Raw genomic sequence first — 24,651 nt, forward strand, 5'->3', positions numbered from 1 at the left:
TTAACTATAGCTACATTGTTTTGTTTTCTAATGTGCAGATACTTTTAAGCCTGAGTCTCTGGTGGCTCAGAGTGTGGCACATCAGGGGACTTAAAGTGGCTGTGCTTTCTATACAGTGTATGTATAAGGACAGATATAGACAGAGACTTACTGACAGACTCAGAGATACTAAACACATGTCCAGCCAGTGTTAGAGTGAATTGAAATCTGAAGACCCTCTGGGAAATAGGTACCCTTCCTTAAAATTGACAAATGAAATACAGAAGCATTCAGGTAACAGAAACCAAGCAGATGCATAAGTGATGTGATATTGGAATACTAGCTTCAGGATTGAGGAAAAGAAGCAGATCCAGAGTACTAAGGGGTGGAGTTTTAGGGAAGAAGTAGCATTGTGACCTTGAGTAAAATCAATTGGCTCTCCTTCAGTCTCATCTAGGTAAAATTGCAGTGTTATGCCTTACCTACAAGCTAGGGTAGGGGGCTTTACTCTATGATTTCTTAAGATTCTTCCTCTAAAATGGAAATGTCTAGAGGTGGCTTAAACCAGAGTTTTGAAGGATGGAGGAAATGAGGCCAGGGCATGAAAAGAAAGGGGGTGGGGGCCATTAGGAGGTTGTAACAATAAAGATCAGACTTAAATTGTGTGTGGGGAATAGTCAGACAGTGGCTTGAGGGAGAGATTATGAGAAGAAGATGAAGCAGTGAGTTGAAATAGCAAGGCTTGATGATGGCCTGGGGTGTGTGTGTGTGTGTTGGGGGAGGGATAAAGAAATTGGAACAAGTCAAGTGTTTACCAGCCTGCTTATTAAGAGGACAAATCTTATTAAAAGTAATGGAATATGGCTGGAAAAGGAAGATAGCTTAAGGAGAAGCAATGTGGAGCTTAAGGAGAATGGTGGTAGAAGCGTCAGTAATATCTCTGCCATTTTCGAACAGAAATATTCTCATAGTCTTCAGAAAGGCCTGGAAGTTTGGTGAGGGGTAGTGTCAGGAGCTAGCCTTTTCCCAGTGCTTCCTTGGGCTCTCTGCCATGTTGAGTTCTTAGCATACCTCATGTGGTTTAATTCTCATATTCATCCTGCAAAATGTGTAACATCACTGTTTTACAGCAAAGGAAGCTGCAATTCAAAGAGGTTAAGTGACTCACCCAAGAACCTCTCAACTCAGTAGAGTACAGAGATGGAATTGGAACCCAGTTCTCTTTTTACTCCAAATCTATGTTCTTTCTGTCATTATCAGAGCTCTGTGACAAAAGGCCCTGCACTTAAATATGTGTTTTGAAATTATCTATCTTTGCATCAGAAGGCTGCTCTCCTTCCATTTTTTAAAAAAATAATTTATACCCTCCATTGTTCCAAAAAGATACATGGTAGCTACAGAGAAAAGTGAGAATCTGTCCAGTTATTTCTCATTTAAGAGAACTCAAATCCTTCTGCATTATGTTAGGCCTTTTGGAATAGAGCTATGGAAACAAGTGTTCGTATCCATCAGTAAAATAATACAAGTGTGTGTCCAGAATAGGCAAATACATAGAGACATAAAATAAATGAGTAGTTGCTTAGGGCTGGAGGAAGTGGGGTTTGAGGTGATAGCTAAAGGGTATGGGGTTCCTTTTTGAGGTGACAGAAATGTTCTAAAATTAATTGTGGTGATGGTTAAATAACTGAATATACTAAAAACCATTATTACATTGTACACCTAAAAAAATGAAAAGAATACTAGTATAGACAAGGCAGATAACCCAGAGTGTAACAAAATATTACCAACTTCTGGGTGGATAGCAGCTGCACCAAGGTCTAAAGAAGCTTCTGGGTTTCACTCCAGGGTGTGTGTGAGTGAGTGAGAGAGAGAGAGAGAGGTGTGTGTGTGACAGGATGGAGAGGGTGGGAAGGGTCTTTCAGGCCAGAGACTGGCAGGAGGGTTCTCTCCAACCTTAATTTCTTGGTGGGACTCAGCTCTGTCAGACCTGAAGGGTACCCTTAAGAAACAAGTATGGTGTAGGTATGTAAGAGACGGAGAGAGTAATGAGCAAGCAATTGAGAGCATAAGCTGTCTAACGTTTTATATCTTGTATGGCCATTTGAAACCCTTTAAGCAGTGTTTTGTAAGCATTAAATCTTCTAGCTTTCCAGCTGCATGTTTATACTAGCTAACCCTGCTTTTCTTTGTTTGTAAATCAAACTCATTGTGGGTGCGGGTATTTTTAGCCTAACTAGACGTCCCAGAAACCATCTGGTCTCTTGGCAGTGGAAATTTTAAGCAAGTTGCTTTTCAGACAGTGCTGCTTTCTCTTGTTTATGCCTTCGTTATGTGTTCAGATAGACAGAGCTTTCCTAGATGTTTTGAGTCTGTTCTATGGCAGAGTAGAGTAAATTAGATCAGTATGCTGTGGTGCAAAGAGCACAGGCCTTAGAATTATACTGTAGGTTTAAATAATTCACTTCAGCTGTGTGAACTTGGAAAGATCACTTCTCTCATTTCTCTGTCTATGAATTGGGGATGATGATACCTATGTCATAGAGTCTCTGTGTGGATTAAATGAGATACAATATATTTCAAACACTTAGCACAGTGCCTGACAGATAATGGGTTTCTAATAAATGTTGATGTTTCTTTCTTTTCCTTAAGGGATAGAAAGAGGTTATTTCTGCATACATTTTTATGTATTTATAAGAAATTTCTTTAATATATCCACTATATGCCAGGCACTGTGTTAGGGTTTAGGAATACAGAAATGGACTCCATATAAAAGAGGAAGGAATAGTTACCGCCTCCATTTTTTTTAGTGAGATTACTGTTTGGGCACTTTAAATCCTAAGAACATTATCAGGTTTATTGCTCTTGACTATTCTGCTCCAGCATTTTGAAGACTCCTTCCCTGACCAAATGCTACAATAACAACAATAATATTATCTGGGTATTATGTTTATGTTTTATATAATATTTTTACATTCATGATTTTAGTAACTGTTAGTGTCTAAATTTATACTGCATGTTGCTAGAAGTACTGCTTGATCTTTTCAGTAGTGCCATGGTAATAAAACACCTTTCTTGCTTTATAATTTAAATATATCTCACTGTTTCTTAAAAGATACTTTGCCTGGTGACATGAGCAAAATTGGCAGAGCAGGGAACTCTAGAAGCCTTCCATAAAAGCAGTAATAATTGGCAAAAACAGCCAACATCAACTTTATTGGAACTCTGGAAACTAATCAAAAGTTTACAGCAAATAAGCAGTATCTCAATTTAGAAAAAACGCACGTGGCTGAGTTTGGTGCCTCATGCCTGTAATCCTAGCACTTTGGGAGGCTGAGGTGGGAGGATTGCTTGAGCTCTGGAGTTTGAGACCAGCGTGGGCAACATAGCGAGACCTTGTCTCTACTAAAAATTTTAAAAATCAGACGAGCATAGTGATACATGTCTGTAGTTCCAGCTACTCAGGAGGCTGAGGTGGGAGGATCTCTTGAGCCCAGGAGATAGAGGCTTCAGTTAGCCACGATCACTTCATTGCACTCTAGGCTAGGCAATAGAGTGAGACCCTGTCTCAAAAAAAAAAAAAAAAAAAAAAAAAAGAAGAAAAGAACACTGGAATCTTGGCATCTAAGGAACTCTGTCAGATTACTAACTGACCACTAAGCTAACAGAACAGAGAATTCATTGGCCACATATGACAAAAAACAGACTTTATAAAATCAGTTCAAAAAAGTCACTGAACAAATAACAGCTATAACAGACAGCAACAACAAACCCAGGGGTGGGTAGAGAATCTGATTTTCATAGTTGCCACCTTATAATATTCAAAATGCAAAAAATATGAGGCATAAGAAACAAGAAACAATGACCCATACACAGGAAAAAAGAAACCGATAGAAACTGCCCCAAAGGAAGCCAAGACATTTGACATTTTTAATGTGGACTTTAAATAATATGCTCAAGAGCTAAAGGAACTATGGGCAAAGAACTAAAGGAAACCATGAAAAACAATGTCCTAAGTAGACAGTATCAATAAAGAGATAAAATTATAAAAAAGGAATCAAATAGAAATTCTGGAGCTGAAAAGTACAGTGACAGAACAGAGTTGAACAGGCAGAATAATTAACTAATTTGAATATAGGTCAATTGAGATTATCCAATCTGAGAAACAGAAAGAAAAAAGAATAAAGAAAAATGAACAGAGCCTAAGAAATCTGTGAAACACCACTAAGTGTACCAATATATACAAAATGGTAGTCCCAGAATGAGAAAGGGGCAGAAAGAATATTTGAAGTAATAATGACCAAACACTAATCAAATTTAATGAAAGACATAAGTCTACACATCCAAGAAGTTCTGTGACTCCAAAGTAGGATAAAGACGTCTACACCAAGACATATTATAATCAAACTGTTGAAAGCCAAACAGAATATTGGAAATAGCAAAGATCACAAATCACTATACCAGATATAATAATGATGAAAAAGTCTGAAATATTGTGAGAATTACCAAAACGTGACACAGAGACAGGAAGTGAGCACATGCTGTTGGAAAAATGATGCTGATAGACTTGCTTGATACAGGGTTGCCATGAATCTTTAGTTTGTAAAAAATGCAATATCAGCAATGTGCAGTAAAGCAAAGGACAAAAAAGAAAGGGATGCCTGTATAAGACCTAGAAAATAGCAGAAGTCCTTCTTTATCAGCAATTACATTAAATGTAAATTGATTGAACTCTGCAATTAAGAGGAAGAGATTGGGAGAATGGATTTAAAAAAGAAATGATTCAGATATATGCTGAGACACACCTTAGATCCAAAGACAGAAATAGGTTGATAGTGAAAGGATGGAAAGATATTTCATGCAAACAGTAAACAAGAGAGCTGGAGTAACTATACTAATATCAGACAATATAGACTTCAGCTTAAAAATTGTTACAAAAGACAAAGAAATACATTATATAATGATAAAAGGATCAACTCAACAAGAAGAATTCTTCTGAAGTGCACATGGAACATTCTCCAATATAGACTGTATGTTAGACCATAAAACAAGTCTCAATATATTTTAAAAGGTTGAAATAATAACTATATTTTTGACTACAATGGAATGAAAGTAGAAATTAATAGGAAGAAAACTGGAAAATTAACAAATATGTGGAAATGAAACAACACATTCTTTAAAACCAGTGAGCCAAAGAAGAAATCACAAGAGAAATTAGAAAATACTTTGAGAGGAATGAAAATAAAAACCTTCCTGGATATATACACCCTCTTAAGACTGAACCAGGAAGAAATTGAATCCCTCAATAGACCAATAATGAGTTCTGAAATTGAGGCAGTAAGGAGTAGCCTACCAACCAAAAAAGCCCAGGACAAGACATTCACAGCTGAATTCTACCACAGGTATGATGATGAGTTGGTGCCATTTCTACAGAAACTATTCCAAAAAATTGAAAAGGAGGGACTTCTCCCTAACTCATTCTATAAGGCCTGCATCATCCAGATACCAAAACCTGGAAGAGATACAATAAAAAAAGAAAACTTCAGGCCAATATCCTTGATAAACATCGATGCAAAAGTCCTCAATAAAATACTGGCAAACCAAATCCAGCAGCACATCAAAAAGCTTATCCGTCATGACCAAGTAGGCTCCATCCCCTCTGTGTTAATCTTTTTTCACACTGCTATAAAGAACTGCCTGAGACTAGGTAATTTATAAAGAAAAAAAGTTTAATTGACTCAGTTCCATGTGGCAGGGGGAGGCCTCAGGAAACTTACAATCATGGCGGAAGTCAAAGCAGGCACCTTCTTCACAAGGTGGCAGGAGGGAGTGAATGAATGAAGGGGGAAGAGGCCCTTACAAAACCATAAGATCTTGGCCAGAAGCAGTGACTCACACCTGTAATCCCAGCACACTGGGAGGCTGAGGCAGGCGGATCACTTGAAGTCAAGAGTTCAAGACCAGCCTGGCCAACATAGAAACCCCATCTGTACTAAAAATACAAAAATTAGCTGGGTGTGGTGACATGCACCTGTAATCCCAGCTACTCCAGAGGCTGAGACATGAGAATCGCTTGAACCTGGGAGGTGGATGTCACAGCGAGCCAAGATTGAGCCACTGCACTACTGCCTGGTTGACAGAGCAAGACCCCACCTCATAAATAAGTAAATAAATAAAACCATCAGATCTCATGAGAACTCACTATCACGAGAACAGCATGGGGGAAACCACCCCCATGATTCAGTTATCACCACCTGGACTCTACCTTGACACATGGGGATTATGAGGTTTGTAATTCAAGATGAAATTTGGGTGGGAACACAAAGCCTAACCATTCCACCCCTGGCCCCTCCCAAATACCATGTCCTCACTTTTCAAAACACAATCAAGCCTTTCCAACAGCCCCCCAAAGTCTCATCTGAGACAAGGCAAGTCCCTGCTGCCTATGAGCCTGTAAAATCAAAAGCAAGTTAGTTATTTCATAGATGCAATAAGGGTATAGGCATTGGGTAAATACACCCATTCCCATTGGGAGAAATTGGCCAAAATGAAGGGGCTACAGGCCCCATGCAAGTCTGAAATCCAGCAGGGCAGCCAAATCTTAAAGCTCCGAAATGATCTCCTTTGACTCCATGTCTCACATTCAGGTCACACTGGTGCAAGAGGTGGGCTCCCAGGGCCTTGAGCAGCTCTGCCCCTGTGGCTTTGCAGGGTACAGCTCCCTTCCCGGCTGATTTCACAGGCTGGCATTGAGTGTCTACGGCTTTTTTAGGTACATGGTGTAAGCTGTCAGTGGATCTACCATTCTGGGGTCTGGAGGAAGGTAGCCCTCTTATCACAGCTCCTCTAGGCAGTGCCCCAATGGGGACTCTGTGGGCATTTCCCTTCCACACTGCCCTAGCAGAGGTGCTCCAGGCTCCACTGCTGCAGCAGACTTCTGCCTGGACATCCCGGCATTTGCATACATTCTGTGTAATCTAGGTGAAGGTTCCCAACCCTCATTTCTTCACTTCTGTGCACCTACAGGCCCAATACCACATGTAAGCCACCAAGGCTTGGGGCTTGTACTCTCTGAACAATGGCCTGATCTGTACATTGGCCCCTTTTAGCCATGGCTGGGGTGTGGGCACCAAGAGACTTCACAAAGCAGCAAGGCCCTGGGCCCAGCCCACGAAACCATTTTCTCCTCCTAGCTTTCTGGGCCTGCAGTGGGAGGGCTTGCTGTGAAGACTTGTGACATGCCATGAAGACATTTTCCCCATTGTCTTGGCAATTAGTATTTGGCTCCTTATTACTTGTGCAAATTTCTGCAGCTGAGTTTTTGTTTTCTATTGCTCCGTCAGACTGGAAATTTTCCAAACGTTTATGCTCTGCTTTCCTTTTAAACATAAGTTCCAATTCCAGACTATCTCTTTATGAATTATGGGGATTATAATTCAAGATGAGATTTGGGTGGGGACACAAAGCCTAATGATGTCACCCGGGATGCAAGGGTGGTTCAGCGTAGGCAAATCAATAAATGTGATTCTTCACATAAGCAGAACTAAAGACAAAAACCATATGATTATCTCAATAGACGCAGAAATGGCCTTCAATAAAATTCAGCACCCCTTCATGTTGAAAACTCTCAATAAACTAGATATTGAAGGAACATACCTCAAAATAATAAGAGCCATATATGACAGACCCACAGCCAATATCATTCTGAATGGGCAAAAGCTGGAAGCATTCCCCTTGAAAATAGGCACATGACAAGGATGCCCTCTCTCACCACTCCTATTCAGCATAGTATTGGAAGTTCTAGCCAGGGCAGTCAGGCAAGAGAAAGAAAGAAAGCATATTCAAATAGGAAGAGAGGAAGTCAAACTGTCTTTGTTTGCAGATGACATGATTCTATATCTAGAAAACACCATTGTCCCAGCCCAAAAGCTTATTAATCTGATAAGCAGCTTCAGCAAAATCTCAGGATACAAAATCATTGTGCAAAAATCACTAGCATTCCTATACACCAGTAGCAGGTAACCAGAGAGCCAAATCATGAATGAACTCCCATTCACAATTGACACAAAAAGAATAAAATAGGAATATGGGCTAACAAGGGAAGGCAGGACCTCTTCAAGGAGAACTACAAACCACTGCTTAAGGAAATCAGAGATGACCCAAACAAATAGAAAAACATTGCATGCTCATGGATAGGAAGAATGAATATCATTAAAATGGCTGTACTGCCCAAAGCAATTTATAGATTCAATTCTATTCCCATTAAACTACCATTGACATTCTTCACAGAATTAGAAAAAACTATTTTAAAATTCATATGGAACCAAAACAATTTAAAATTCATATGGAACCTGAATATTCATGACAATTCTAAGCAAAAAGAAAAAAGCTGGAGATATCACACTACCTGACTTCAAACTATACTACAAGGCTACTGTAACCAAAATAGCCTGATATTGGTACAAGAACAGACCAATGGAACAGAATAGAGAATCCGGAAATAAGACCACATACCTACAACCATATGATCTTAGATAAACCTGACAAAAACAATGAGGAAAGGATTCCCTATTTAGTAAGTGGTGCTGGGAGAACTGGTTAGCCATATGCAGAAAACTGAAACTGGACCCCTTCCTTACACCATATAAAAAATAAAAAAATCAACTCAAGATGAATTAAAGACTTAAATGTAAAACCCAAAACTATAAAAACCCTAGAAGAAAATCTAGGCAATACCATTCAGGACCATAGGCATGGGCAAAGATTTCATGATGAAGATGTCAAAAAGAATTGCACCAAAAGTAAAATTGATGAATTGGATCTAATTAAACTAAAGAGCTTCTGCACAGCAAAAGAAACTGTCGTCAGAGTGAACAGACAATCTACGGAATGGGAGAAAAATTTGTGCAATCTATCCATCTGACAAAGGTCTAACATTCAGCATCTACAAGGAACTTAAACAAATTTACAAGAAAAAAAAGCCACCCCAGTAAAAAGTGGACAAAGGATGAACAGACACTTCTCAAAAGAAGACATACATGTGGCCAACCAGCGTATGAAAAAGAGCTTGACATTAGTGATCATTAGAGAAATGCAAATCAAAACCATAATGAGATACCATCTCACACCAGTCAGAATGGCTATTATTAAAAAGTCAAAAAACAACACATGCTGGCAAGGTTGTGGAGAAAAAGGAACACTTTTACATTGTTGGTGGGAGTGCAAATTAGTTCAACTATTATGGAAGACAGTGTGGCGATTCCTCAAAAACCTAGAGGCAGAAATACCATTCGACCCAGCAATCTCATTACTAGGTATACACCCAATATTTTTATGTTCCCTTATAAAAATACACGCACATGTGTGTTCATTGCAGCACTGTTCACAATAGCAAAGACATGGAACCAACCTAAATGCCATTCAGTGATAGACTGAATAAAGAAAATGTGGTACATATACCCCCATGGAACACTATGCAGCCATTAAAAGAAACAAGATTATGTCCTTTGCAGGGGCATGGATGGCGCTGGAAGCCATCATTCTCAGCAAACTAATGCAGGAACAGAAAACCAAACATCACATATTCTCATTTATAAAGTGGGAGCCGAATGATGAGAACTCATGGACACATGTGGGGAAACTGGGGAAACAACACACACTGGGGCCTGCAGGAGAATGGGGGTGGGAGGAGGGAGACCATCAGGAAAAATAGTTAATGGATGCTGGGCTTAATACCTAGGTGATGGGATGATCTGTGCAGCAAACCACCATGACACAGGTTTAGCTATGTAACAAACCTGCACATCCTGCGCATGTACCCCTGAACTTAAAAGTTAGAAAAAGGTAAAAATTAAAGAAAACCCGTACATCAAAACTTACTGAATGTAATGAAAGCAGCGCTCAGAGGGAAATTTATAGCTGTAAAAGCCTACATTATAAAAGATCTAAGACTAAACACACAGAGTAGACTAAAGACAGAAAATGAAAGAAATAATAAAGATTACATTTAAGATTAACAGAGAATAGGAAAACAGAATGAATGAAACCCAAAAGGGGGTCCTTTGGTAAAATCAACAAAATTGACAAATTTTTAACGACTGGTCAAGAAAAAAGAGAAGACTCAAATTACCAAAATTAGGAAGAAAAATGATGACATTACTGTTATTATAGAATTAAGAAGGATTATAGACAAATACTATGAACAATTTTAATGCCAGCAGATTAGACAATTTAGATGAAATGTACCAGTTCCTAGAGTGAATGTAATGAAATGTACCAATTCCTAGAAACTGGTAAAGTACTGGAGGAAGTTGAAAATCTGAATTGATCTATATCAAGTAAAGAGGTTGAACCCATAATCAAAAAAAAAAAAAAAAAAAATCCAACAATAAAAGCCGAGGGCCAGTGGCTTCACTGGTGATTCTACCAAACAACTAAAGAAGAATTAACGTGAATCCTCACACTCTCCCAAAAATTAGAAGAATAAATATTCTATGAGGTAAACATTACCCTGATACCAAAGTCGGACAAATATTTCATAAGAAAAGTATAGGCCAAGATCTCTTGGGAATATAGATAAAAATTCTTCAGGAAAAATACTAGCCAACAAAATCCAGCAGCATTTTTTTAAAAGAATTATACACCATGACCAAGCAGGATTTATTCCAAGAATGCAAAGGTGTTTCAGCATACGAAGATCAATGTAATGTACCATTTTAGTAGAATGAAGGGGAAAAAAGCTCAGTAGACACACACACAAAGTGACAAAATCTTATACCCTTTCATGAGAAAAATGCTGAACACATAGGAAAATAAGAGAACTTCAGCCTTATAAAAGGAATCTATGAAAAACCCACAGCAACATCATACTCAGTGGTGAAGGAGAAAACTTTCCTCCCAGTAGCAGGAACAAGATAAATGATGTCTACTGTTGCCACTTCTGTACAACATTGTACTGGAAATTCTAGCCAGAAAAATTGGGCAAGAAAAATAAAAGGCATCCAGATGGCAAAGGAAGAAGTAAGACTATCTCTGTTTACACATGACATGTTAATCACAAAAAATCCTAAAGAATCCATGAAATAATTGTTAAAACTAATAGACAAATTTTAGCAAAGTTGCAAGATATAAGCTCAGCACACAAAAATCAGTTGTATTCCTATACACTAGCAGTGAACAACCCAAAAAGGTAACTATGAAAACAATTCAGTTTACAATAGCATCAAAAAATAGAATACTTATGAATAAATTTAACTGCAGTAGTGCAAGACTTGTATGCTGAAAACTATAAAACGTTGCTGAAAGAAATTAAAGAAGATCTAAGTAAAGCAAAAGACCTCCTGTGCTCATGGATTAGAAGACATAATATTGTTAAGATGGCAATACTCTTGAAGTCGTTTTACAGATTTAGTGTAACACCTATTAAATTCCAGTGGTCTTTTTTGCAGAAATGGACAAACATACCAAAACATATATATGAATTTTCAGAGGATCCCAAATAGTTAAAACAATCTTGAAAAAAAAAAAAAAAAAAAGAAAAGAACAAAGGTGGAAGACTCACAACTCCTGATTTCAAAACTTACTGCAAAGTATAGCAATCAAAACAATGTGGTACTGGAATAAGGGTAGACATGTAAATCCATGGAATAGAGTTGAGAGTCCAGAAATAAACCCATACATCCATGGTCAGCTGATTTTCAACAAGGGTGCCAAGACCATTCAGTGGGGAAAGAACAGCCACTTTACATATGGTGCTGGTATAACTGGATATCTACATGCAAAAGAATGAAGTTGGGCCCCAACCTCATACCACATACAAAAATGAACTCCAGATGGATCAGAGACCTAAATGTAAGTGCTTAAACTATAAAACTCTTAGAAGAAAACACTTGAGGAGTTCTGTTGTATAATAACTGATCTCTTACAGCACTTATGCTATAGAGTGGTGGACTTCAGTGGCTAGACGCTCCTTTCAGTGAAGGTTGTCTTTTGATCAATCTGTCTCTAATGCTTTGCACAGAGTTGGTGCTCAGTAAAAAGTCTGTTGATCAAATATGAATAGGAGAGGTAATGACAATTTCAGCTATACTAAAGTTTACCAAAAAGATTTTAGATTGTCAGAATTTTTTTTTTTTCTCTCTTCATTGCGTGCTTGGTCACTGCAAGTGTGTTTCCTCCCTGGGCCTTTTCTTTTGCCAAAATGGAGTTTATGGGGCATGTGAAGATGTTCTCCCAAGCTACAGGTAGTTGTCATTTGTGTATCTGATAACGTAGGCTTGAAAACAGAGACTTTCAATTTGACTGTTTTACACCTGACAAAATGGATTTATAGCCTGTTTTTAAAAATTATTTCTTAATTATGTAATATTTGGAACTTAAGGGCTAGATCCCGCCTCAGTTTGAATACCTCTAACGGCATGGAGCTCAGTGTCTTCCCAGGCAACTATCAGTGAACTGCTCTATTGAAAGTTACAAAAATCTTTCTCAGGTTAATCAGAAAATCTTTTCCTCTTGGTGTCTACTTGTTTTGCCAGTGGAATCACACCAAACAATTGATATATTTGAAGTAACAATGCTGTCTCTCTCCACTTTACATCCCTTTTTTCTAACGCAAGGTATATATTATTTACCACAGCATTTTAATCTGCCATACGGTATACTTCTGGGTGGCTTACACCACTGACAGTTTCTGTGACTTCTAGGGATGCAAATGAATATCAATATTTTTAAAAGTAAACTACCAATCAAGCTGACTTTTACACAGCTGCTTTTATAGGGGGATGTTGAAATTTTCTACCTGCTCCAAAATGTATTTCCCACTAGATAGTACAACTTTCACATCTTTCATTTGGGTTAAATGTTGAATCTCTTGGTAAAGTGCAAGCACGTGATACAGGCTGGCCACCTCTTTCTCCTATTAACACTATGTGGCCATAAGATATAGGATGGGAGGGTTTTGAATGGGAGGAATAACACAGAAATACTGGAATAGAAGCCCTTATGAGTGGGTAGGACATGCTACCCACTCTACTTACTAGAGATGTAGGGAGAAGAGAGCCACCTTGGGAAGGTACCTTACCTTCTTTACAAGTTTTCTCCAAGCTAATGCTGGCATAGTAAAACTCTGAAAACAAGTCTTTTGCTACAGAAGAGTAGATATGATGCATTCCATTCCAAAGCTAAATCAAATCATTTGAAGAAATAATTTCTGTTTGAGATCATCTGCATAACTATGTGTCCACCTTGACTTACGGCAAATTCCTGTTTATCCTTTGAAATGAACATGCTACAGGAAGACTTTTCCAACCCAGATCTCACTTCATCCCAGGTTATGAAGAACTCTCTCCTTTATGCCATTTCTGCTTCCTATGCATGCTTTTTTTTGTTGTGCCCTTTCACTGTATTTATTTATTTGTCCACTGGACTCTGATTCCTTGAAGATCTAGACTGTGTCTCATTCTTCTCTGTATTCTCAGTGCCTGGATAATGGCCATCAGTGTCTGGCACACATATAGTAAGTATATGATACATGCTTGGTGAACAGACATATATTTAGGCAAGAGTTGAGGAATGGGGAAACAAAGGCGAGTGAGAAATTAAGTGTCCCTACTTGTTTCTGGGGCAGGTGACAGTCATCTGCACATAATTCTAACATAGATTCACATATGATCCTGGGACAACTGTTAATAGATACCCACATACAAAAGGATAAAGTTGGATTCCAATTTCACACCATTTTGAGTTACAAAATTTAACTCAAAATGGACCAAAGACCTAAACTTAAGAGTCAAAATGATAAAACTCTTAGAAGAAAACACTTGGGAAGTTTAGTTGCATACTAACTGCTGTCTTATGGCACTTACTATGCTATAGTGTAGTGGACTTCAGTATAGAATCCGAGTACTGTGGAGTTTGGTTTGGGTTGTAAACTCAATGTCATAAAGACAAAAATCATGTGTTCTTTAAACCTCTGAAATCACTAGGATTTAGGCCTTTGAAAGCTCAAATGTAATGGATTAAAGGAGAGACTACATTTAATTTTGACTCTGTACATAGAGATCTAATGCACTGCTGTGCATTTTTGTAAGTACTTCAATATTTGTTTTGTGCTTGATTTAAATTGAAGAGAGGTTTGGGTCTAATAAAAAGAAAAATCTGTTGCTTGTAAAGGTGATTTAACATTGTATCCACCCTATTAAGGATAGTGAAGTATCTCTACATCTCTCTAAACATGTTCAAAATAGCCACTGGTTCTGCCTCCTTTTGGCAGGGTCTAGTTTGGAAACAAAATCTTGAACCAAATATCCTCTCTGGAGCACTGTCTTTTGGCAGAATTTCTATTCAGAATGTATTTTGTTAATAAATTAACTCATTTTCTATTGTAGCTGCCCAAGGGAATTCTTTCTTGGTGAGTGGCTTAGAAAGCAAAAAGATATTGTCATCCTTTTTCCTTACCTATATATGGACTAATTTTGACTACTTGTTTTTTATTTATTCTTTTTTAGGAAGCTAAACTCCAAGGTGGAAAGGAGTCAGAGCTGCAGTGACACAGCCCAGGAAAGAGCGAAGAGCAGAGTCAGAGCAGCTCCAGGCAACAAAGCCAAGGTACACCTCAGCCACAGACCTCCAGGGCTTGCGAGGCTTGCCCCATCACCCGCTCTGCACATGGTCATGAAATAAACTATTCCAGAAGAGAAGAAGCAGAATGAGCTCAGGCATACTAGTTATATTGGAGAAGTCCACAAACAGATGTGAAGGAAGAAAGTTTGAATTAGTAGCCAGATGGGTAGAATTAGGGCTACTAGAGAATCCCCCCCTTCTTTTTCTTTAAGAGACAGTCTCACTCTCACCTAGGCTGGTGTGCAGTGGTGCAACCATAGCTCACTGAAGCCTCAGACTCCTGGGCTCAAGTAGCCTTTCTCACCTCAGCCTCCCAAGTAGCTGGGACTGCAGGCACATGCCACCACACCTGGGGAATTTTTAAATTTTTTTGTAGAGATGGGATCTTGCTATGTTTTCCAGGCTGGTCTCAAAGTGATACACCTGTCTCAGCTTCCCAAAATGCTGGGATTACAGCACTTTGGGAGGTATAAGCCACCATGCCTGGGCAAGAAACCTTTTTTAAAGCTTTGGATAAGTGTTTTTTCTCCCCTACAGATTTTCAGTTTTATTAATTGTTTGAAGTATATAGGATTTTCTGCTAAATGGTATGCTTTCTAAGTTAGGGATTTTCTCCCTTTCTTAGGCTCACATTACCCTTCATCCCTTTTCTTGTCCTCCCCTTCCCTGGCCCTCCACCATCATAAAGGAATGATGAAAGAAAATGTATATGTATGTGTGTATGAATGCATAATCTTTTTAATCTCTTTCAGGTCGCAACTATGACTCCAGCCTCCAACCCCATCATTGGTGTCCTCTTGTCAACTCAAAACAACCGCTGCCTCTCGGCCCCTGACTTAACCATCGAAAAGCGTCTACCCTTCAGCTCCCTTTCATCCTTGGCTTCCCTGCATAAGCCAGAGCGTTCTATCAGCCCTGAGAGCAATGACAGCATCTCCGAAGAACTAAACCATTTCAAGCCCATTGTCTGCTCACCATGTACCCCTCCCAAGAGACTCCCTGATGGCCGTGTGCTAAGTCCCCTCATCATCAAATCAACCCCACGCAACCTAAACAGAAGCCTGCAGAAGCAGACTTCTTATGAGGCCAGTCCACGGATCCTGAAAAAGTGGGAACAGATCTTTCAGGAGCGGCAGATCAAAAAGACCCTTTCAAAAGCCACTCTTACCTCTCTGGCTCCTGAAATGGGGGAAGAGTTACTAGGCTCTGAAGGTATCCATTCTAGCAAGGAGAAGCCACTTGTGGCTGTAAATACAAGATTGTCCGGTGGGCAGGTCCTCTCTGAGTATACTGGACCCACCTCTGCTGATCTTGATTATTTCCCCTCTGTTAGCCAAACAAAAGCAGAACAGGACAGTGATAATAAAAGTAGCACTGAGATCCCACTGGAAACCTGCTGTTCCTCAGAACTCAAAGGGGGAGGCAGTGGGACTTCTTTGGAGAGGGAGCAGTTTGAGGGGTTAGGGTCAACTCCAGATGCCAAGTTAGACAAAACCTGTACAAGCAGAGCCATGAAAATCACCACAGTTAATTCAATGCTACCCCAAAACAGTGTTTTGGGTGGAGTCCTCAAAACAAAGAAACAATTGAAGACATTAAATCATTTTGATCTGACTAATGGTGTTCTAGTCGAGAGCCTAAGTGAAGAGCCACTTCCTTCTTTGCGTCGAGGCCGGAAAAGACACTGCAAGACCAAGCACTTAGAACAAAATGGCTCCCTTAAAAAACTGCGACAAACCAGTGGTGAGGTGGGTCTGGCCCCAACAGACCCAGTCCTGCGAGAGATGGAGCAGAAACTTCAGCAAGAGGAAGAAGACCGACAGTTGGCTCTGCAGTTGCAGCGCATGTTTGACAACGAGAGGCGGACTGTGAGCCGGCGAAAAGGAAGTGTGGATCAGTATCTCCTACGGTCCAGCAACATGGCCGGGGCCAAGTAGCACCTAATGAACAGTGTTACCTATTTTTAAAAGGTCTTAGGCCTTGATCATTTATCCTGAAGAGCTGAGTGTTCTCACTTTGGTTTTATTTTAATGGCAAAACACTGTCTAATATGGTTCTGAGAGGTTCCAGGGCCTTTGTAGTCAATATCCAAGGGAATAGCATCTCCGTTTCTCTGTGACCCAGGCCAGAAGCCTGAGTGACCCATCCCTAAGGGCTTCTGGGCCAAACCTGGCAGCACCCACTGGGAATGAGATTTGGAACGGCCTCATTCAGGAGCATAATGGCCACAGTTAGTAATGGTAAAGAGGGGATACCTTCTTAAACTGATAGACTTCCTGACTTCTTTCAGCATGGTATTGTTTTAAATCAGCCTTGCAGATAAAATTCCATTTTTTTCGAAGAAGTGAACAATTTAGTTCCTTGGCAGATCCAAAATGATAGATGGTTATGTTATGCTTTCTGCCGTCCCTTGCCAAAAATAAATACCTATCTATATCAGTTAAGCTTATGCCTTTACAAAAGTTAATTTACATTCTCTGTTTAAAAAATAATATTTGGTGAATGCTATATAGTTGACAGAGCACATTTACAGACATTATTTAGTCTTTCCAAGAGACCTCTCATGTAACTGGCATTAGCCCCATTTTTAGATGATGAAACTGCAGCGCAGATGTTCTGGTTCTCTCGACTACTAAGTGGCATAACCCATGGATTTTCTAAAGGTTTCCCAAATAGATCACAACCTAAGGGTGTGCCAGGGGAGCCTAGGGGAAGCTAGGCTGGGCACTGAACACTGATAGTGCAGAATCCACATGCAAACAAGATCGACAGGGTGGATAAACATATACTGTGCATTATCCCCATCCCCCACAGTTTAGAGCCTCCTGCTTTTCTGGGGGTTTCAGCCTATGAGACAAACTATAATCAGGCTTCATTATTACTTTTCACATGGCCAAGGGTTATCTGCAATGTTGATCTAAAATCCTAAAAATTCACCCTGAAGTCAGGCAAGGAACAATACTTAAACTCCATACTATGGAAACAAGGTATCTAGCTGGATGCAGCTGGTAAATTCAGTCCCATGGACCTTTGGGAGTTTATTTTCCTTAGCAGCTGACACCATGTGTCTTTTGCATCCCTGGTGGTGCTTGGTGCTTCTGCCCATCTGGGCTCATTGAGAATAGGGATCAAGATATCATTTTAGGGAGTTTCTGATGGGCTGGCATTCCCCATGTATGTATGAGTTGTTACTATAAAGTCATGTGACTGGCATTTTAATAGACCTTCCAGAGCTTATATATCCCAATATATGTTGTCTCCTTTGAGTAGCCCCAGCAGGATACTGCTTAGTTTTTCCAGTGCCATTGGTGAAAGCATTTCTGGAACTGTCTTCAAAGACTAGAAACACTGACTCCCAAAATGCTAGAACTGGAAGGGACCTTAATGGTTATCTATTCCAGCCTCCTCCTAAGGTCCTCCTCAGCTTCTAGACCTAGAAGCCAAAGTCCAGAACAGTGACCCATTGATCAAGGAAGATAGTATAACTCCTTTTAAGTGTTCTCAGATTTGCCTTTTCTCAGGGCAAATCTTCAGTGTTTTGTGGTTATTTGTGGTTAGGATAGAGAATTTAAAGTCTGAGACTAGCCAGCAGCTATTTGAAGCCTCTGGGAAAGAAGGTGGCTTATCAAGTAGGTTTGCAGTAATGAATGCTGCTGTAAAGCATAGCCATTTTCTTGTGCAGCTCATAGTTCCCAAACAGTTCCCAAAGAGAAGTTCCAGAGATGTCTTAAACATTGTGGTCATCATTGAGATAGGTAGAATCTCTTTGGTGACTACTTTGGTGGGGAACATCATTCACCTGAATGTATGTATTCTGTTTTCTGTGTGTGTGTGCACATGTGCAGATGTATGTTTTAAAAACATATACCAATCTCATGATTTTATAGTCACACCACTTCAGTTCTAGGCCCTACCAACAACTTATGTCCTCCAAGGGCTGCTGGAGGGCATGTTTGTGCCCAAAACAGAAGAGCTGGCTCTGGTTTACAGAAGACAGGGAGGGTGACCTTACTATAAATGCCCTTAGAGGAAACTTAACAGTTACTGCCATTTCACGCATTTCCTTTTTGATCTTAGTAAATATTATTGGAAGGCTAGTCTTGTTGGTAGGAGCAAAGACACTTATTTTTCCACTTGCCATCTTTTTCTATATCTCCAGTAATTTGAAAAACACTTTTCAGTTGGAATTGATTTTTGTCTTTGGTAAAAAGAAATATTTTTAATAGATAAAAGATATATATTTTAAATATTTCCCCAAATTAATACTCTCATTTTAAGAATTGCATAGCAGTTGCAACAAGTGCAGAATGAAGAACAAATTCTTGTTAAACAAATATTCCAAACTCTAGGTCCAGCTTACTGCCTTCCCTCCTTGTACCTACAGTGATGCCTAGGATGGTACTGACAGTTGTTTTCTAAACTTCCTGCTGAGCAACAGTCCTTCAAATATAGGTAGAGTGGTCTAGGTTAAGGAGGGAGGAGGGTTGATCTTTAATCAGGTTGGTTTTGGAGGAAGGAAAAACCACTAAGGTATTATCTGTATTTTAAGATGCTTCCCATCCTTAATAACTAAAACCTGAATGCTTTTTCTGAAAAGTCTCCCTCTCCTTCCATGATTGTGAAGTTGGTTAAAAGTCGATATGTTGATATGGATTATTTGGGGGGGAAAAAAAGGACAAGGAAGGAAACAGAACGATGGGAATGGTTTGTGAACTAAGAATAAGAGGTGCAGGATTTCACAAAACAAATTCCTCACAAATCATTGAAGTCTGGTTCACTATACGTCTTACTCTGTTCCTTGTATATATGCAGTCTGGGTTTTTTTCTTATTAAAGGGGAAGTTATGAGAGGGGGGAGGGTGAAGGTCAGTCTGAGGGGAAATCCAGGAAATGTGGTGCCCTTAGAAGGTGGCTGTCAGCTCTTTTCTGTAGAGAGGGAAAGATAGATACTTTGAGAAAATGTTCTTGACCCATTGATTGTATCTGCTGGAAGAAGTCATCTGGGCCTATTGGGTTGGTATCAGATCAGGGGATTATGCATCCAGCCCCTGGCCCCTTTCATATATTTGCCTCTTTTTAAAAAGGTTAAGTCTTCTTGGGTGAGGCTTGCCAGGGAAACTCCTAAGTGGCTTCACTTATTTTTTAAATTTTAATTTAATTTTTAAATTTTTGCTTGGAAGAAGCACTGGTAATAAATGTTTTATTTTTTGTTCATTTTCCCTAAAGGAAAAATCTCCTTCAGAGATTAAAGCTCTTAATTGATTACTGTCTGGTTACAAACTGGCAAACTGACTAAAATGGGAAGCTGCCACCGTGCCTGACTCATGCAGCTGATGACCGAAGGCTCATCCTTTCTTTTCTATTTGACAAACATTTACTGAGCTTCAAACTTGTGCCAACCCTGAGCTGGACTGTGGAGATAAAGCAGTTCCTCCTCTTGAGGAGCTCACTGTCTAATGGAATGCATTTGAATGTATGTGTGGCTGGAGAGTTCGTTTATGGTCTTAGGAAAGCCATTTCTGGTCCCATTTAGAAAACTGACTAGCACCCAGCAAACTGCATTCTACATTTGAGACCCCATTGGTATTTGTGAATTTGATTGCACCATTGCTTTTCCTTTACTAAGTAATGTTATGGAAGGAGAATGAATTTTCTCCTCTAGTGATTACAGGACATTAACATCTCTTCAGAAGCTGCTTTTAGCTTAAGCCCCAAGAAGTGAGGTGGGTTGTGGATCACTGACATGGTCAGGGGAGGCCCACACCTCAATTTAGTAACCTCCTAATCTCTCCCCCAACCTGATCTCTCATCAGAGCTGGCAGCAACTTGGGATTCCTTTCCTTTTTCTTGCCTAACTTTTCACTGAAATGTCTAGTAGGAGAGTGAGAAAAGAGAAAAATCAAAGGCTGGGTCACAGTCATAGAATGTTACAGCTGGAATGGGCATGGAGATCATCCAAGTCAAACTTCTTCTCTGCCCCCCCGCCCCCACCTTTTTTTTTTTTTTTAACCAAACGAACTTGTGATCCAGTGCCCTATTTTATAGTGTAGTTTTCCAGGGTCTGAATAATCGTTAAAGTTTGACACACGCACCAATGATGGGGATACCCCCAAATGATTTAGGAGGTTATTTTAATAGCTTTTTCTTCCTGATTTTTTTCAGTTAGTTAGAGTTGAATGTACCTATAGCCCCTGAATACATGCTCAGGTAGAGAAAGTCTCCAAAGTATAAGTAAGTAATATGAATGTGGAATCTTGGAAAGTGATATATTTTGATTGGAATAATTTTAATTAATTTTAATTAAGAATTAAAAGCCAGCTAGCCAATTTTTCTTTAAAAATTGGAAACTCATTATGGTCTTAAATTGTTCTCAGCCAGCCTTTTCCTCATCAACCCATAGAGTGGTCTTTTGAACTGGTATCTAAACATACCTGGTTATGAATTCTCAAAAGAGAAAGCAGGTCTGGGGCGGGGTGGTCAGGGGGCAGATTCTAGGGAAAGTACTGAAGAGAGTTTCTTCTGAAGATGATCTAGGAAATGCATCTTTATACATGATTGTTATCTGCTGTAACTTTCTGAAGAAGATTGTAGAAAAGAGACTTAAGATATATGCAAGGGTCACCAGTTTAGAGATTAGTCAAATTGGAAAAAGTGCCAAGACTGGATGTGCAGATTGTTCTATGTATTATCGGTATTTTTTTCCTCTTAAGAAAAAAATGTACTCTCTCTCCTTTGTGAGTAAATGCCTCCTTAATGCCTTTTAAGTAAGGTGGCAACTTTTAACTGTCATCTTGTGAGAGGCAACCTCAAACTCTAAGCAGACTCCCTCTCTCCCTTTCTGGTGTCTTAAATGAAGAACTAGTTTGAAGCCAAGGCAAAGCAAGGTTTGTTCATCTTCCTTTCCTGTCATTTAATATAAGGTAAAACAGGCAGTGAACTCACTCTTCAAATACCATAGTTCAAGAGTAGCTGTTGGCCCTGGTTCCAGATTAATATAGCAGCAGGCAGATTGCCCCTTGTTGGGGCCACCACCCTCCAAAGCTGTGCCACCAGTGAGAGCATTGGGTTCAAGTTTGCATCAAACATGGTATTACCAACGCTGAGCCTCCAGCAGAGCACTTAAAAGTCCTAGTGAGAGAATAGATACTATGCAAGGGAAAAAAATTTAAATGCCAACAAATAGTTTTTTTTTTTTTTGAGCCTGATATACTGTTTACTCTCAACTCTTTGTACAAATATTATTGTCCTAAGGGCCTTTTCTCCTCCTGCCTAGAAAATAGGTTGTGTATTGGTTTTATTCAACCTGCTGTCTGCTTTAGGATTGGAGAAGGTACCTGCATCCTTGTGGACTGCCACTGCTGGCTGCCTCCTCTCCAGCTCATCAGAAGAGCATTTTGACAAAGACAGAGGACTTGGACCAGGGCATGCCCTGTTGGGGATGTTTCTGTCAGCAAGGACATGGCATGGAATCAAGTGGGCTGATGTGTTGTTATTTAAACAGTACCAAAGTGCATTCTTCAATGTATGTTTGCCTGCTTGAGGCGAGGCCCAAGTTGAGAATACAGTAAAGGAAACTCATGAAAGTGGATGTTCTGTTTCTAGTCAGAGTCTTGTCTCTGGAGAACAATCTCAGACAAAAACATGGGTTAAGCTTAGGCTGTGTGTGGATTTTTGGTGCTGTATGTGCTCTGGGAGATGCCCTACGTTGGATGTCTTGCTTTGGCATTCAGAATGGCAGTAGAGATTAGGAGCAGGGATGGGGTTTCCATGGTGTACAACTACGTCTTTTGGCATAAGTTATGTCCAGTTTAGTTTGCTCCAATTTACTGTCATGTTCACATTCAACCATTCATGCTCCTAATGAAGGAACCAAGAAAGAGTCTGAGTAAAGAACAAATAATATACAGGATGACACTGTCCCTGCACATTAGGGCTGTACTCACAAGATCTGGTTTTTAAAAATACTCTTTTTGGAGCCATTGTTCAGGAATTTGTTAAGATCCCCTTGGTGTCAGTTTCTCATACAACAGAGAACAAATGTATCCCTGTTGCATCTGAACTGGAAAACCATTTTTAGAGGGAAGTGTGACAATGCTGCTGTGGCCTGGGTTCCATGAAAGAATGCATATGGCACCCAGTCTATTGCCCTGTGCACCCACTCTTTATTGCTGCTGGGCCAGGCACCAGGTCATGCCTGGGCCAAGGAGGGGAGATCCTGACAAGGGGATGCCACCTTGTGGCCAGTGAGTGGGGCCCAGCTGAGCTCTGAGGCCTGTGGCCAGCTGGTCAACCTTGAGGTGCGGTCCAGGGCACAGAGCCCTCGGGGAGAGCTGGGGCACAGGCCGGGTGGTGCACACAGCCCCCATGCACAGCCCTAGCCTTGTGAGTCACTGGCTGTGGGCTCCTGGCAGAACTCATCCATGAACTCGAGGAAGTGGCCGAACTTGGGCTGGCTCTCACTCAGCGCTGGGCAGGCCGGGGGGAGCGAGGTAGTCCTGAACACTGTGCGCAGAGAGCCGCTCACCAGCTGCCGGTAACGTGCCTGGAACTCCTTCAACAGCCTCTTGGCCTCCAGGTACTGCTTGTGGTTCACCAGCCGCCGTTCTGTCCACTGGTGCAGGACAGCACCTGCAGGAAACGAAGCCAGGAGAGGCACCAAGCTCATCCTGGTTCTCACCCAGCCGAAAGCAAGAGGATTGGGTCCAGAGACCCTTGGAAAATGGGATGGTGTGGCAGGAGGATGCTAAGGGGCTAAAAATGGCCTTTCCAGCTTGGGGCAGTAGGAAGTCAGTGACTTCCTACTGCCCCTACGCATTGACTCTATCTTAAGCCCTGGTTCAGGACCTTAACATGCTGTGTGATTTTAGGCAACTCCCTGCCTCACTCTGGCTCTCCTTTTCTCCATCTACATATAGAGACTGATGTAGGCAGTTGCTCTCTAAGGGCCTTTCCTGCACTGACACAAGCCCTTTCTTTGCCTTTAGCCAGCAGGAGTGAACTGAATCTGGGATCCTGGCAGCTGTGGCAGAGCCGTACCTAGTGGAGCCTCTGTAATGTTCCGGGGATCCCGCAAGCGAATGAAGATGTCATCCAGCAGCTGGGCTCTAGTCTTCCTTGGGGGTGGAATCAGGATTCTCTGGGCCTGGCAGAAGGTCATGGAGGAGGGTGTTATTCCAGGTTTATGCACAGACTTTCCTGGCCTAACTTCATACAGTCACAGCAACGGGCTGGGGAGCATCTGGGGGTGCTGGGAAAGCATGGCCCTCAGAGGGTCCCAAGGTGACAGCCACATCTGTACCTGTGGGCGGTACTCAGGGGCCATTTACACATTCAGTGAGCTGGATGTTTACCCGTTTCTCTTTGGGAACATAGGGTTTCTGAAGAGTGTCCAGCTTGGGCTTGGAGGAGTGGCACAGGAGTGGGTGCTTCAGCATTTTTTGCAGGGCTTGTGCATTCTTCTGGATTCCTAGGGCAAGACGGCAAGACTGAGTCAAGGCACTTCCCCCTCCTCCTCCCAGATGCCTCCCGATTGCTTCATTCCTCAGTCTCACAGCAGCTCTAGGTAAAAGGATTTGAGAGTCCCCAAAAGAAAACACTGCTCCCAGGTTTCTTCCGGATCTGTTCCAGTGCCTGAAGTTCCATCATTCTTCAGTGAGTATTTGTCCCATATTATAATGGAAAAATAGCACAGATTGTAATGGGTAAATAGTATTGGAGTGGGGGAAAAGGCTGGCTCCAATGTGACCCTATTAACCTCAGGGGGTTATATCGCAGGGGCTGACACCCAGAACAGCCCAGCTGAATGCCAGTTGCTTTGGAAGTACTGATTAACACAGAGATGAAGCTGCTCCTTTGCCTCCAACCAGATAGGAATGATTTTGGATGTTCAGTTTGGGAACTTCTGGGCTGGGAAAAGCTCAAGAATCTGGCCATTCTGGGTGTTCATTCATCAAACTTTTCCTGAGGAGAGACTTTATCATCCAGAGCAGCTAGGCTGAGACCGACTAGAATCTCTCAATAAACTGTGGCTCCCCATAAGCCAGTGAAGGCCCAAACC

The 24,651-nt window shown here is 40.8% G+C and overlaps 2 protein-coding genes and 1 long non-coding RNA gene across 15 annotated transcripts in view; 2 read left to right on the plus strand and 1 right to left on the minus strand.

Moving 5' to 3' along the window:
* The window catches only part of RNF169 (ring finger protein 169), an 87,584-nt gene extending 65,402 nt beyond the window's left edge, over positions 1 to 22,182 (plus strand). For both annotated transcript variants that reach the window (XM_054441768.2, XM_063672092.1), the window contains exons 5-6: positions 14,481 to 14,580; positions 15,348 to 22,182. In XM_054441768.2, coding sequence (XP_054297743.1) covers positions 14,481 to 14,580; positions 15,348 to 16,532 — 1,285 coding nt within the window. In that variant the 3' untranslated portion in view covers positions 16,533 to 22,182. The remainder of the gene's footprint in view (positions 1 to 14,480; positions 14,581 to 15,347) is intronic.
* A 554-nt stretch (positions 22,183 to 22,736) lies between these two features.
* The window catches only part of XRRA1 (X-ray radiation resistance associated 1), a 103,158-nt gene continuing 101,243 nt past the window's right edge, over positions 22,737 to 24,651 (minus strand). For all 12 annotated transcript variants that reach the window (XM_054441765.2, XM_063672091.1, XM_054441764.2 and 9 more), the window contains 3 exons: positions 23,945 to 24,060; positions 23,631 to 23,736; positions 22,737 to 23,222 (listed from right to left, as the gene is read on the minus strand). In XM_054441765.2, coding sequence (XP_054297740.2) covers positions 22,969 to 23,222; positions 23,631 to 23,736; positions 23,945 to 24,060 — 476 coding nt within the window. In that variant the 3' untranslated portion in view covers positions 22,737 to 22,968. The remainder of the gene's footprint in view (positions 23,223 to 23,630; positions 23,737 to 23,944; positions 24,061 to 24,651) is intronic.
* The window catches only part of LOC134740318 (uncharacterized), a 33,359-nt gene continuing 32,907 nt past the window's right edge, over positions 24,200 to 24,651 (plus strand). Inside the window, exon 1 of the long non-coding RNA XR_010127707.1 lies at positions 24,200 to 24,245. This is a non-coding gene — a long non-coding RNA (uncharacterized LOC134740318). The remainder of the gene's footprint in view (positions 24,246 to 24,651) is intronic.

The sequence above is a fragment of the Pongo pygmaeus genome, chromosome 9 (genome assembly GCF_028885625.2).
Source record: "Pongo pygmaeus isolate AG05252 chromosome 9, NHGRI_mPonPyg2-v2.0_pri, whole genome shotgun sequence".
In the NCBI taxonomy this organism is placed as follows: domain Eukaryota; kingdom Metazoa; phylum Chordata; class Mammalia; order Primates; family Hominidae; genus Pongo; species Pongo pygmaeus.